At 37.5% G+C, this 14,448-nt stretch overlaps 1 protein-coding gene across 2 annotated transcripts in view; it reads left to right on the plus strand.

The window, feature by feature from the left end:
* The window catches only part of FAM193A (family with sequence similarity 193 member A), a 78,956-nt gene extending 69,214 nt beyond the window's left edge, over positions 1-9,742 (plus strand). For both annotated transcript variants that reach the window (XM_074904403.1, XM_074904404.1), the window contains 4 exons: positions 936-1,166; positions 3,002-3,845; positions 6,156-6,237; positions 8,860-9,742. In XM_074904403.1, coding sequence (XP_074760504.1) covers positions 936-1,166; positions 3,002-3,845; positions 6,156-6,237; positions 8,860-8,953 — 1,251 coding nt within the window. In that variant the 3' untranslated portion in view covers positions 8,954-9,742. The remainder of the gene's footprint in view (positions 1-935; positions 1,167-3,001; positions 3,846-6,155; positions 6,238-8,859) is intronic.
* The last annotated feature ends 4,706 nt before the right edge of the window (positions 9,743-14,448 follow it).

A 14,448-nucleotide genomic window follows, 5' to 3' on the forward strand; every position in this document is an offset into this window, starting at 1 on the left:
ACTAGTAGAATTTGAGCGTCTGGCATTTTTTTCCTATTTGAAGTAAAAGCTCAGTTTCTTGGCCATGTACTTGATCAGATGCAGTTTTGTCTTAGGGCTTGAAGTGAATTAAAAGCCCCTGCCTTGTGGCTGAAAGGGGCAGGGAGGGGATCCCATTTCTTGTTGCATGTTGCCATCATGTCCATGACTGATTTGTCTTTGATAGTCATCTGATTGCACAGTAAGTGATTTATTTTGCTGAAGTGGCAAAATGCTACACGTTTTTTAAGTTAATAGGCTTTGTTTTGCTGGTTTAATGAGTTGAACTGGTGTAGCTCCAAACAGATGGGCACCAGATCTGGTGCAGGAAGGGAGAGGGTAAGGCAGCAGGAGGGGAGGAGGAGTGAGGAGTTGAGAGGCAGGAGCATTGGATGGGAATACAGATATGAAACATGACACAAGGATTCAGCTTGCAGCAGTATTAAGTTGTTGATGTGACTCTGCTGGAGGTATGCTGGCACACTTCAGTGCAGGGTAATCAGGCCTTCACAGTTAACAGCCTAGAGGCCTGTGTAGCCTAAACTCTGAAACAGACTTAACAAAAATGGAAGCAGCAGCAAATGTCTGCTCCTTTCAAATTTTCAAATGTGGTATACCGATCACAAGAGAATATGGAAGTCTTTCTTGCTTTTAAAGGTATTTCTTTGTCTTCTCACTTTTGCATTTCTCCACAAGATCAGTCATTCTTTCAGTTGGAAAATACAGTTCACAAGCTAGTGTCAAGTCTGACAGGTTTGTTGCCTCTTAAATACACCTTTAGGTACACATACAAACAAAAAGGAGTTTGATATTCAGGTTTGGACCTTCCAAGTTACTTGAAGGTCTCTAAAATTTCAACAGTATTAGGTCAGTAAAATTTTTGCATTTGGTCACTAAATTTGTCTCATGTCCTTCAGCCTCCAGCTGCACCAACCAGTAGAAATTATGCAGAAATGCGAGAAAAGCTTCGTTTACGTCTAACAAAAAGGAAAGAGGAACAGCCGAAGAAACCAGATCAGATCTCTGAAAGGGAAAGTGTTGTTGACCATCGAAAGGTGGAAGACTTGCTCCAATTTATAAACAGCTCTGAAACCAAACCAGTAAGCAGTTCTCGGGCAGCCAAGCGAGCCAGACATAAGCAAAGAAAGGTAAGACATAAAAGTATGTTTATCCTAGACCTCATGTTTTTGAACCTGTATACCATTATATACTGACTTTACAATAATGGTATAATTGTTTTCTCTGTAGTTTGTGGTACACTGCCTGACCGTATATACACAGCTAGCTTACCTGCTCTGATGATATGGAGTTATGTAGCAGACTGGGAAGATTCCTCACAGTGTTATTGTCATGTTTCATTGCAAGTCAGCTGTATATTGGAATTTTCCACATTTTAGAAAGCTGTATCTAAGTGTCAGAAATGTTAAGAATTTGATTGTTTTGTAGAATTGACATTTAAAAGTGGGGGAAGTTAGGAAACCAGTGTTTCCTCACCATTATCCCAGTACAGTGTTTCTGTATTGGGATAATGGTTATGATAAAGTATCTCTGTAGGAAGCCAGGAAACATAAGGTCAGTGGTTGTATGAGAGAGGAAAAGTTGAAATTTGGTATTTTTAGAATTATTGTGCTGGGTGTCTTGCCATCCTGATTGAAAGAGATTAAGTTCTGTACCACATGATGACACGAAGTTCTATACCAAACCACAGTGAAGTGGCAAGCTACAGAGATGGGGCAGGGAACTAAAAGTTACAGGTTGATTTCAAATAGAAATTTGCAAAAACATTTCTGAAGAAACTAATGTGTAACAGTGAAATTACTTTTTGAAAACAGTATTTACTGAAATAATAGAGAAAATATGTATTTTTAAGTTGAACAAGCAGAAAATTCACTTTTCTTACTGCAATTCAAGTATCAGCCTTAGGTATAAAGCTCAAGGCTAATGAGATTGGTTGCTGAATGTTTTTGAATTCTGTTAAGCACTTGTGTGACTGCATGTAAATATTTCTTGTTTGTAGATTTCCTTTGCTGGCACTAATTCTGTATTCTTTAAATACTTCCATGGGTTTGGAAGACCTGAAGTTCACAAGTTACAATCTTTATGTTCATGTTATAGCACTATTCAGCAACTTGAGGTCTCAGCAAGTTATTTATAAATAAAATTCACTTTGCTCTTGCAATGCAGTTTAAGCATAAGAACTGGAAGATTTTCATAGGGTTTTTTGCATTACTTCTATAACAGAAGTAGTAATCCCGTACAGGCACTTGTAAATGTGCAAGAAATGAAACGGTCTTGATTGTTTTCAGTGTACGACTTTTTCATTTTGATAATGATGCAAGATCAATGCTGCACAGCTAAGTTTTAGGCATTTGCAGTAATGGCTGGAAAAAATCCCTTTTGTCTGTTTCATGTGGCTAATGAACTTATGGCTGACAACAGAAATCTTTACTATCCATATTTTTGACAGTTTTTTATGTAACTTTAATGTGCTTAATGTTTTGCTGTAAAATGTTTTTAGTGATTGCTCTTCCTAATGTTCATGAACACTGAAACAGAGCAACTCTCCTAGCATAGCAGAAGAGGTAAACAATGCAACATAATGGAAATCTGAGTTACCTTAGTAAGACATGCAGTTGTTGAGAATGAAGCTGAATGTTTTGGTTTTTCGCTATTTTTTTGTGGTTGTAGAAAACTTTGGTAAGGAGTAAGGCTCAGCAGTATCAAAAAGAAGATCAATGGTTGTATTAACAAGTCAAATATATTACAGAAGCATAGAAAATAGAAATATAGGAAGGATTTTTAATGTGCTTTCAAGGGCAACTTTTGTATCAATAGTATTTGCTTGTTGTGCAGACTTCTGGATTAAGTGTTCATATGTTAACATCCTAGGATTTATAGTGTTCATAGAGAAAAGTAGCAATAATCCTAAAAACTATTATTCAAAAAATATTTGTCACTTCAATAAAATGTTGTTATTTTGTAGCTTGAAGAAAAAGCTCGACTTGAAGCAGAAGCCAGGGAGAGGGAGCATCACCAGTTGCTTGAGGAACAGAGGCGACGCGAGGAAGAAGAAGAGGAGAGGCTGAAACAAGAATTACAACGGCTTCAAGAACTTCAGCAGTTGCGGGCTGTAAAGAAAAAGAAGAAAGAGCGAACAAGTAAAGACTGTCAGAAGGTGGACATGCTTACTCGAAACTGCCAGGCAGTGAAGGAACCTGTCCCAAATTCACCCGAAGACATTCAGAATGGTACACTTGAGCAATCAGAAAAGATAGAAACCTCCTCCAGTTCACTGTCAAGACATGTGAATCATACAGAACAGAGGCCAGTTTCAGAGACAGGCTGTGAACTATCCAATCCTGTAAACACTAGAGACTCAAAGCTGCTTTATCAGAAAGAGGGGAGTGTAAAGCAGCATGAGCCCCTCTCTTTTCTGCTTGATATTATGCATCAACATAAAGAAGGAAATAGCAAACAGAAACTAAAGCAGATAAACAAACCATGTGCTGAACAAGTGAAAAAGCCTGTTGAATCTCCCAAAGCAGCTGAGATTCAGGCTAAAACCAGAAACCAAATAGAATCCAAAGCAAAAGCAGCAGAGCTCCCAACACTTGCAGAACCTAAAAAAGAGGAGAAGAAATTAAACAATAACAACAAAAAGCAGTTGAACCACGTAAAGGAAGAGAAAGCACCTGTAACAAGTGAATCCCCATCACCAAGTGAACAGCAACAAAATAATAAGCTAATACTTGCAGATTCTCCTCAACCAAAAGGCAAGAACAAGAAAAACAAGAAGAAAAAAGGGGACAAAGTCAACAATTCAATTGGTAAGTGTATAATAAAGTTGAAGTTTTGAAAGTTCAAGCTTTGAAAGTTTTTTTGTTTTTTTTTTTTATTGTCACCATTTCAGACCATAACTTTGAAATCTTTATTTTCAGCCATTTTTGCCAATGTAAATTAAAGAAACAGAAAAAATGGTGTCAGGAAAACTCAAGTCACTGTAATTATAACAATCAGGAGATGTATATAGTTTTAGGAAAGAGGTATAGGATGCTTTAAAGTGTGAATAAGCTAGCATATGCTGCTGGTTTCGTATGGTGTTTTTGTTTAAGAAAGCCAGTGTCTTCTATAAAGCCTATTCTTTTAAAAGCAGGATTGTATTTCATATGGTATTAGGAGTATAGTCTAAAGTTGGTCTTACTCTGATCAAGGAAAATAAGGGGATTCTGCGGCCAAAGAATGATCATTCATGCATAAACATACATTTTCTCAGTGGAAATAATTCCGTTCATTTATTAATTACATTAACAGGCAAGTAAGTAAATACAGAATTAACTTACTGGTTTTTATTTGTCAGAGTGAAAATTTACAGTGGGATGTTAATTAGTTGATATTATTGTTTTCTCCACATGAATGTTAGCTTGTGCTAGTAAGCAGATTTTTTATTTGTCTGATAGAAATAATAAAATCATAGAAGATTGAGTTGACTCAAGCAAGTTGCACTTGCATAATTTTCTTCCCAAGGTATTTTTTTGTTTTCCTGAAAACATCTAACAGCTGATACCAGAGCAGAGAAGCGCATGCAGTGCTAGCTGGTTGGCTTTGTCAGCACACTAATGAAATTTCCATTCTCAGGCACCAGTTTATTCCTGCACATGCTTGGTCCCTACTGGGAATGCCAGTTGGGATGGCAGTTTTGTGGTATGGACATCTGTCTGCTCAGAGCACCCGGTCTTTCCCCTGGGATCACCCAGTAGCTGAGTGGTAACAGTGCATAAATTAAATGTTTGTTCACCAGAATGACTTAATATTGCAGTTCTCACTGCCATTCTGTCTGATAAGCACATCAAGATACAAGACCATAATCCTTTGGCAGTCTCTGCCAGTGTTTCTGAATACTTATGTTTATTAAACTTTGTTATAAAACTGTAAACCAAATTCCTGGTTGTTGCAAGTGCTAGGTGTAGAGCCCAACTTTTGTTGTTTCATGGTTCGGCTGAGTCAGCCCACCAGTCTTTCTTTTTAACTCTTATGTTCAGTGTTTCCATTCCATGTCAATCGGTGATACAGCATTGACCCCTTTTTTCTGATACCTTAGTTCTTGTGCATACTGTATGGTGTGTTTGTGTTTTGGTTTGGGGGGGAGGGGCTTAATTTACCAGGGAGGATGTACTCTGGTCATTGGAGAAAGACAAAACTCTAGAATTAGGAGCAGAAAGAGAAGACTGAAGCCATTTAAAGGAGAAAATATGGAGGGTGTTTACTTTAGGAGAATGCAGGTAGCTTCCTGTACCTTTTCCTCCTCCCTGCCCCTCACCACTATTTTCTGCTGCTTAAGAAACTTAATTGTAACTAAGTATAGTTACAATTTCAGAAAACTAATGTTTAAATGTGGAAAAAAAACAGTGACATGTTTCTGAATTTTTAGAGATAATTGTGCTGCACTCAGTCAGGACTAGATCACTACTGTGAGTAGTTCTGACTTTAGAACTACATGAAAGATACTGTAATAAAAAAAAAAATTATTTAGTTATAATTTCTTAAAGATGTAGGGTTGATATACCAAATTAGCAAAGGCAAAAAAACCCCAAACCAAACCCTAAGAAAAGAAATTAGAACTAGGGTAATTGAAAGAACATGAAAAGAGGGTAGCAAGGTTTGGGGGTATTTTAACTAAGTTTTAAAAATAAGTGTTAAGGCAGTGAACATGTTTGGGTTTGGTGTGATCTCTGTTTCTTAAATTTGTTCTGTCAGAGTATTTTAATTCCTTGTTATGAAGAAGCTGACGAAAACTAGGGGTATAGGGAAGCCCTGTATAGGGCTTTCTGGTTCTTCAGAAATAAGCTGCACGGCAAAGTTGTGCAACGCTTAAACTACCTTTTTAGAAGAGAGTGTACTAGGTGGTTTTGATTAGTTTCTTTGTCACCCTTTTTGGAATGTGGAATTCTGAAGCTGCTTCAGAAATGACATCTTAATTAAAAGTTTGTATTAATTCAGCTTAAACATGAATAATCAATAGTCTACAAAGTTCAGGCAGTTCTCCAAAAATATATTTAATGCAACTTCTTCAAGCTTCTTCCTCTCTCCTTCCCCTTCCTCATGAAATCTAATATAGTGTCATGATTTTTCCTTTGTAGATGATGTGTTTCTACCCAAAGACATTGATCTAGACAGCGTGGAAATGGATGAAACAGAGCGAGAAGTGGAGTATTTTAAAAGGTAAAGTGCTGTAATTTCTGCATGTTAAGCTGTTGTGCTTCTTCCCATGTGTTGTGGTTTTAAAAAACCAAAACAAACAAACAAAACAACAAACCAACCCAGAACTTAATAACTCTCTCCTGGCAGAAAAGCTTGTGTTGTACTGTGTTGTAACAGCAAATCCTGTTACAGCTGACATTCTGAATACTATAACAATCGCCAAAGCTGTAGATCTATGGGCACAGATTGTAGCTGAGTAGCACAAATACAGAAATGAGTGCCAGAATCATCTATGTGTCCTCCAGGTTCTCATCAAGACTTTCAGAACATTCTCAGTTACCATTTTTTTTCTATAAACACTGTTTGTATGACTATTTCATTATCCACACAGATCAAATACTGATCAGTGCTTTAAAAAAAATAAATAATTTAAAAGCTGTGTTATGTGTTGAACAAATAAAACTTTATATTTTAGATTTCTGACATACTTCAAAAAGGTTTGTTCATGATGTTTTCTTCCCTGTTTATAGGAGCTATTAGTTTGGAATTTCATACTGTACGTGAAGCAGAGATGATGTAACTGTGGGATATTAGCGTATACCAGTCATAGAGGGGATGCTTACGCTAGTGCAGTGACAGTAATAAATAACATGAACCTGTGCTTGTGAAACTTCTGTGCATTTTGGTTGCTGTTGGGATTTATGCATCACTTTAGTTACTTTTGAATTCCTCAAATATGGGTAGACAGCTCATGTTTAAATACTATAGCACATATTCTTCCATAATACTGAAATCTACTCAAATTTGTGCTTTTAATGGTGACTGGGTATGCTAGTTTCCCGTGAATACATCTAATAAGTGTCTCATCATGATGACAAATCTGAAATGTTATAAATAAATTACTGAATTGCAAGAAACTGATTTAGGAATCAACAGTAGTATTTCACAAAACATAAAACTATTTGTTTAAAGGGTGGGGTTTTCTTAAGAAAGGGCTTTCACTATGAATTTCAATTTCTTTTCTATATTTATATAATTTTCATAGTCTGTGTGCCTGGGATGTAATGCATGCATGTGTCTTCCAAAGGACAGTACGACTGCTTATCTGTGCTGCTTATTACTACTATATCAAATGTATGTGTCTGATTATTTATGGAGTTAAGGTACACTAGACAAGGAAATTTTCAAAAGCGTATTTCTTAAAAATTATTTTTGAGTGGTGCCAATTAAAGGACTTTTTAATAAAAATATGGGTTTTATGGGTGAAATATGGCATTATATTAGATTGTGCTATTATTGTTATAGCATAGGTCTTTGGGTTTCATGGAATATTGTTAGCTTCATTGAAGTTTGCACTGTCTGTAACAAGAAAATAGAAAAGTTCACCTATTCTCTACTCTCAATAGGACAAATGAAGCAGTGTGTTATATTTGTAGAAGTGCCGCTAAAGTTCGGAGATAAACTTGTTAAATATGATTCCAAATGCAGAGTTAACACTTCTAACTGTACTGTTTTGCAATCAGTTCAGTAATTGGTATAATCTACTCCTTTACTGTCATCTGTTAGGAAGCATGTGTAACTGTCCAAGGGGTTTATGTATACCTGTTTAGAAAGGTGTCTGAAAAGCCCTGATGGGTGCTGTTCTAGGGGAGGAAAATGTCTAGTTAATGCCAGGAAGGCACCTTCAATGCATATGTTTTCCGTCACCTGATAATTTCCAACATAATACTTTAGAAGTCTACCAACATTGCTTGTTTTAGTAACCCTCCATAGCAATGAGCTTAACAGACCTACTGAATTCATACTGTTTACTGATAGTTTGCTAATTCATCACCTTTTTTTCTTGCTTTGTAATGGTGTAATAGATGAATACTTAAATTACACCCTGACTTCAGAATTAATTTTGCAAGCTACATCTAACTTCAGTACAGAAAGAACAAAATAAGTCTGATTCTTCTTACCGTCCACTTGTGTTTCATTCCTCCTGTCTGCTCCCCTTGGCTTTCAGTTGTTGCAGAAGCTGTATAGCCTTCATGAGGAGGGATACACACTACCTTGATCCTGTTGTGCAAGCCTTTAGCCTAAACAAGCTACACCTTGACTCATTAAAGTTCTCCAGCATGAATGAATTATCACTGAAATGCCTGCACATGCCAACCTTTTCCAAAATGTCTTCTATAAATTGTGTTCAGTGAAAGTGAATAAGTGGATTTTTGTTCTAAAGGTGTTATTTCCAGGCATGTGGACTACTTATCTGCTGCATTATAAGGTCTTATTAGGTCTTTGTCTCAAACATAACTTTGCTGTATTTGGAAGAGAAGCAGCAGTGTCCCATGTCATTGGTGCTTCTGCTTTACACATTACCTACTGCTCAGTCTTACTATTAACAAGGCTTTTGGTAAATACAGCAATGTCAGCTCTGTTTCTAGTTAACATTCAAGTAGCTTATGCTCCTTCATTCGCCTAATGTTGATAATGCATTGGTGTTTAAAGTAAGAGGTTTGTGATGTATTTGAGTGATGGACAAGTTATTTCTTAAGAGGTTTTGTCCTTCTGAATGACAGCTGCTCTTCAAAAGAGGGATAACACCTGTGGTTTGATTTTAAGTATATTGGTTTCACTTTATTGCTCTCTTCTTTTCAGATTCTGCTTGGATTCTGCCAGACAGACAAGGCAGAGACTTTCCATCAACTGGTCCAATTTTAGCTTGAAAAAAACCACCTTTGCTGCACATTGAAATGACAATATGGGGAGGGAACCCTGCAGGAATCAATGAACGACAACTCCACTTATCTGTCCTGCTGTGCTGAGAGCTTATCTGGTCTTGAGCCAGTGCTGCCTTGCCTTGTCCCCAGTGCTGTGTGGATCTGCACTGAACCCTTTGGCCTGATAATTCTTGCGGACTGAAAAATTGCCACTTTCTACCTGAATTTGTTAGCTTGTGTGCTTGTAGTCTGTGAGTGAGACTTACTTGATTGTAGCTGTATGCCGTTGGAGTTGGAACAATAGCTCTTTTCCATCTCCTTCTGAATGCCTTGGCCTCAAAGACTTTAAATTGCTTAGGCTTGGGTGGAGGCCAAAATGCTAGTTTGCATCATCTGCAGTGGCTCCTGTCACTTCTGCATCTAGCTATGTTTTGTCATTCTGACTCCTGACAAAGGAATGGACCTAGTCAGTTGTGCTTTCATCTGCTCCAGAATTCTCCTGACATGACTTCATGAAAAAAAGGCTCTTACGGGACAAATATTTCCTCAGTTCTTTCACAATCTACTGTTTAAGAGTGTACAAGTTACGCTATTTGTGTTTTGATTTATTTTTTTTCCTGACTTGTAGCCAGCTTGTGTAAGAATACTTGCAGAATGAGAAAATTTAAAAAAGAACAGTACTCACACTATCAAATCTGTTATAGAGTGTATAATTGTATTAACACTGAAGCCTAACTGGCTACTTTTTTAACATATTGTTAAGTAATATTAAAATCATGTCTTTCTTTTTGAAAGATGGAATACATTAGTATGGCAGAAGACTTGTGTCTTGCTTTTTTCTGCTTGGGTGGGGAAAGGGAAAGAAACACACCAAAAAAATAATGGTTTTCTAAACTAAATTTCATCTTATGTCAAAACTGATCAGTGAATGCTACTTAACTTCAGTATATTCCTTGTTTGCCAGCTCACCTGATGGTAAAGACTACGATCTGTTAGAGCAAGACAGACTCCTGCTGGATGCTGGAATTAAGTTCGTGAATTCTGTGAATTGCTGTAATGCTTCTATCTCAATAGATAATTTGTGAGAAACAAGTTAATACAAAATTTTCCAATTTAACATCAGTGCAGAAATTAAGTAGGTAGGCTCAATGCTACTATCATGTAAAGAGTTAACAATGTAGTAGTGTCTTACAGGTTGCATAGTACTGCCCAGCATGGAAGAAAACTGGTAGTTTAGGATTTTGATCTGTGTAAAGATGCTGTGCTATTTATTTGGAATAGAAACAACAGAAGCTCTCTTTTTACTTCCAGATTACCATACTTCCCAAGTTATAAGACAGTCTTCTGTTCATTTTCTTTGAATAAAATAGGGCTTCCACTCAGCACATATTTAAAAGGACAACACAGTTTCAAAGCCCACTAATGTCCTTTTCCAGAACCATTCCACATCTTTCTTTCTTCTACTTGTTAACACACATTTTTCTGTGATACACCCACTGGGCTCAGGACTGTTTTGCATGACACAGTGTAATTGTGCTCAGCTTTGGACTTGAGAAGGTTTAGTGGATGATTGCCTCCATGTCCCCTGTGAGGCCCAGATGTAGCAGGAGGATTGGGTTGGCTAGAGATTACTGAGATATCTACTATTTCACATCCCTTTGTTGGCCCTGGAGTGTGCTGCTGGTACAGAATATAGTTGCTCAGTTTATACCCAGCCACTGTAGGTTAATGAGCTTGCAGTCTCCTCTTGTAGAAGAGGGAATGACCCAATACCTGTTCTCAAAATATAGTCCAGGGACATAAAGAGGACAACTGCTATTACTCTTCAGATTCGGGCTTAGCCTTACTTTTTTGTCAGTGCAGTATTGTAGCATATGTATTTATTTGTGCTGGAGGAATAGCATCTCAAACCTAAATGGTAATGTCTGTGCTACTTAGCATCGACTGCCTCTGCAAAACTATGTACTGCTGAAAATATCTGCCTCTGTCAGTGGAGAAGAATGAACTTTGTTTCTTGGGACCGTGGAGGCTTGCATCTGTTGCAGCCTGAGTTAGGTCTTAGTTATGTAAAAGTGAAGAGGCTTCTCATGTGGGACAGTGGCTGTGGGGGGAAAAAAAAAGCTGTTGAAACAGCTGAAGCTGAATGTTTGTGTGAAGTCCCAACTTGCCAGGCTTTTTCAGTTCTCAACTGTAACACAAGGTGGCGGTGTATGTCATCAGTAGTAATTTCTGTCGGGATGCTCAGCAAGTGGAGGCATGCGGTGGAAAAACTAGTTGATGGCACATGGACAAATACTGATGCACATCCCAGCTTCTCTAGACTAGGAATGCTTTGAAAGTACAGATATTTTTAATGGTGTTACAAAACTCATAGTACTTGCTTTCACTCCTAAATGGGGAAGAAAGTTGTCTTTACTCTCTGCTAACAAAGCAGTTCGAAGAATGATGCGTGAATATGATGTGCTTATCTTTATTTTGAAATCCTGGCTTAAGACAACAGAAGTCCTTTTGCGTTTGAGGAATATATGTATGTATTTGTAATATCCTTCAAAGATCCTTGCATTATGCTCCATCATGGTATATATTAGTATAGGTGACACGATTCCACATGCTACACAACGCATGAAGAATGAGTCTCCTTGGATTTGCTCTTGTTGCATCTTGATGAGAACTGAAAGGCAAGTCATACTTTTCTAAATTCATAATTAGGTGAAGATAGGCATGGACCAGTCTGGGAGCCAGGAGATTTGCAAGTACTGGCTTCAGTTCTACCTCTTTTGTGGCCTTGGGCAAATGAGTTAGCTACTGTTACTACATTCATTAAATGGTTTTGTTAAGGATTTTCTGAATTATTAGTATGTTTCTTAATGCCTAAATAAGTAGCTATGTGAAATCTGTTTAGGTGCAACACTATAATCTCCTGATGGAAGCACAAATGTCCTATGCTGGTGTTTGTGTAGTTCAGATGCATTCAATCCAGAGAAAATATATTCAAAGGTAATGTTGAGTAGAGGAGACTTCTATCAATAATAATTAATGACTGAGTAAATTTGCATTCCTCATGAGAGTTGGAAGGGGGAAGAATTCCACCTTTGAGAGTGAGCTACTTGGATAACTGTAGTGTAATCTGTCCCCCTATTCCTTACTCATTTTAACCTGTATGAAAGATTAATAATATCTAAGCTCTGGAGGTGACATACCTATTCTAGGCCTGTCCGCTGATACCAGTGCTGCCGAATTTGAGGGTGTGACACTTTTTCAGGCTTTTCCTTAATGGAAGAGGTTATAATTGCACTAGACATTTGCGTTTTGAACAGTGTTGATATTGGATGCTCTAAGACAGCTCTTACACAGGGTTCTCATCTCTGCTTGGCATTCATTATTGCTGCTTTCTGAGGTAATGTAACAGTTCATAAGTCTTTGGCACACTGTTTTGGTGTGGCATCTTTGGTAGCTAAAACTGTGTAGCCAAAGGCATGCTGGCAACACAGATCTTACCATAGCCTGAGAAGGATTGATAGGTTAAAAATTAATTCACATGGTGACTATTGAGCACATAAGTGTTTGGTGTGTTCACTGCTGTTCAAAGATGCGTTGCAAATTTCTTTCTGATTCAGCGAAAGGTTAGCTCACTTTAACTTGAGTCTGGGTCCTGTTATATCACGATGGAGAAATTAATGCTTACTGAATTAAATGTTTACACTAATATTCACAATTTCCACATCTCCCAGTACAAATGAAGGTGTGCAACTTGTAATTTCAGAAGCTATTCTTAAACAAAACCCACAAAAAAACCCCAAAATCTCTGCTTGCTATGTTGTAACACATCAGAGCAAGATTAGGTGTGTAATATCTTTGTCGTCTTTGGCTCTTTCTCTGTATTTAAACCTCCAGGAAATCTGAAGACTGAAACCTTTTGGTAGGAGAGCTCTCTGAAGTGGAGTCACAGAAGTGTTCATTTGGGATGTCTCCCTTCCTCTTTCTGTCGATCAGAAAGAATTTTTCCAAAAAATTCCCATTTTCTGAGTTTTTAATGCCTTCCTAATCACCAACAACTTGTATGTCCTGTTACCCCATTCATTATTAGCTGAAAATGTTAAATAATCGTTAAAATGTTGTATCTTGTACTGCTGCTACAGGCAGCTGATGTAATTGAACTGTTGTGGAAGCCGAGGATGTTTTTCTCTTTTCTTTTTTCCCCACTAAACAAAGTAACAATACCAAACCTTTGGGCCTCATTTCTATTCTTAATAGGTCTGTGTGTTTAGTTTCAGCTTTGCTGCTGCTTTTATCTGTACAGTTGGGCCTCTCCCAGCTCAGTGCTTAGAGGTGTGGAAGAAACTGCCTATTGATGCACCCTGGGTCTACATAAACTGTTGAAAAACATACCAGGTAAACCTATATTTTCCTGTAACTACTCTTGGGTCTTTACTGGTTTGCTTATAAAGATGATAAGTACATATGGGATTTTAGAGTGGATGGTGTCCAATTTCTATCTCTGTGGAAGACATAAAGCAAAAGGAGAGAAATTACATATTTGATTGTGTCTTCTCCAATATGTTTTTCTCAGTGATTGGTTTTTTTTTTAAACCTTCTGCTAGTTTGAATGTCTCATTTTTAGGATGGCTTGAAGCATGTTTTCATAATTCAATCACAGGTCCATAGCCTTTAACATTGCTGTCTTACCAGGTGTTATTTGATCAGAAATATGTAGTTTTATTGTGTCATTAGAGGCTTTTTAGGCGGACTGGCCAGGAGAGTGGACTGTGTAGTCTGGACATTTGTTTAACTTAATTTTTTTTTCCAGTATGTCTGTGTTGCAGAAGTACAGCAAACCGCAGCTCTTCATAGACACAATGTGTCAAGAGGGATCCACTGGACAGTTCTTTTCTACAAATTGAACCTCTGCCAGTGATGAGTGCTCAGGAATCTCATGTCAGCTCTTAACCTCCATTTTCTTCACCAGTTTTCCTGGAAGCTGAACAGAAAAGTAAAACCAACATCTCTTTTATAATGCTGTAATACCCATAATTTCAGCTTTGTTAACTCGCAATGAACATGTGAGAAGGTAATGTTTTGGCTGCAAATAATATTTATGTCCAGCTTGCCACCTATGAAGAGAGGAGGCAGTGGGCAGAAGAATGAAGAAAAAGTGGTGCCTAGTATTAAACGAAAGAATAAATAAAATTCTATATTGATGTACTCACAAATAATTATGTCCCTTATATTGCATAAACTAGCATGCATTCCACACCAAATATGTCACTCGGCCAGCTTATACAAGTTAAATTTTTGTGAGGGAAAGATGTCTAGACTTGTTTTCCCATTCTGGTTTCTTTTAAACAGAATGTTGATTAAAATCGTTAGTATAATGGTTTGTGCTGGTTTTGGAGGATTTTTTTTGTATGCAAACAGCATGATGTTGTCTGAGGTTGTTTTGCTTGTGACTGAAATAAGAGATTTGAATCCAGGGCTCTGGAGTGGAGAAGCTGGAATGCTGAACTCATCAGGCCAGATGAGTGTATTG

Source organism: Athene noctua, chromosome 4 (assembly GCF_965140245.1).
Source record: "Athene noctua chromosome 4, bAthNoc1.hap1.1, whole genome shotgun sequence".
NCBI classification, from domain to species: Eukaryota; Metazoa; Chordata; class Aves; order Strigiformes; family Strigidae; genus Athene; species Athene noctua.